Source organism: Telmatherina bonti (genome assembly GCF_933228915.1).
Source record: "Telmatherina bonti genome assembly, chromosome: 8".
Lineage (NCBI taxonomy): Eukaryota > Metazoa > Chordata > Actinopteri > Atheriniformes > Telmatherinidae > Telmatherina > Telmatherina bonti.
Window position 1 is genome coordinate 22,656,635 of NC_136626.1, and position 924 is coordinate 22,657,558.

At 40.8% G+C, this 924-nt stretch overlaps 1 protein-coding gene across 1 annotated transcript in view; it reads right to left on the reverse strand.

The window, feature by feature from the left end:
- The window catches only part of mydgf (myeloid-derived growth factor), a 9,052-nt gene extending 8,440 nt beyond the window's left edge, over positions 1–612 (reverse strand). Inside the window, exon 1 of the mRNA XM_079245511.1 lies at positions 443–612. Coding sequence (XP_079101637.1) covers positions 443–604 — 162 coding nt within the window. The 5' untranslated portion in view covers positions 605–612. The remainder of the gene's footprint in view (positions 1–442) is intronic.
- Positions 613–924: the final 312 nt, after the last annotated feature.

Below are 924 nucleotides of genomic sequence, written 5' to 3' on the forward strand. Positions count from 1 at the left end.
ATATATGCGCACACACTCTCACACACAGCTCATTCATCCTGATTTTCATCCAATCAGTGTCGTCGTTTGTGGCGACCACCTCGCGACGTGTCGGCCTTTCACAGGCTGTGTCGTCATCAGTCGGCGACTACAAATGCTCAATGGAATGTAGTTTTTTCGCTTAACTTGCTCGAAATATGAATATTTTACTTATTTTAAATAAATGATGCACCTCATCTACAGATTCAGATTCCAAGTACATATTCCACCATCTAATTACAAACGAATCAAGTAAAATAATAGGCAACAAGGCAAATTCCACTTCACTGAAAGTTAAAAAAAAAAAGGAAAGATGTTTAGACTGAGAATAATTGAAGACCTTTGACTACTTGACCACTGAGATAGTGTTTAAAATGTGAACCAAAGTCGTCATTTCAAAAGAAGACTTAATTTAGCGACTTACAATTGCCTCTGTGAAAGTGTGCACCATCCCTCCCGGCTTCACGTTGAACTCCACCGTCTTTGACTGCTCAGGTGAAGCTTCGGCAGGGACATACAGTGAAATCAAAACACATGAGAACAGAAACATCATTTTGTCAACACAGAAGGTCTTCTGGGAAGTCATCTCTTCCTCCTCTGGTATGTACAGTGGTGAATCGCTCGAAAAAGGAGCCCGACTAATGAGTGTCCCGTCGCCGGTGAATGTCGTCACACATTGCGTCACACAGCAAACTGAGGAAACCAAAACAAGACATCTTGGGAGGAGAAAAGCAGAAGGGAAAATAAAAAGTTCAGCTCACTGTATAAATAAATGAATGAAAAATATTAAATCAATTAATCCACACCTGCCAGTTTATGTTAAATACTAATCCTGAGATGTTAACTGTACCGCTGACATTTGTGGCCACACGATGTCGCTCTTCTCCAAGATGTTGTCTTGTCTCG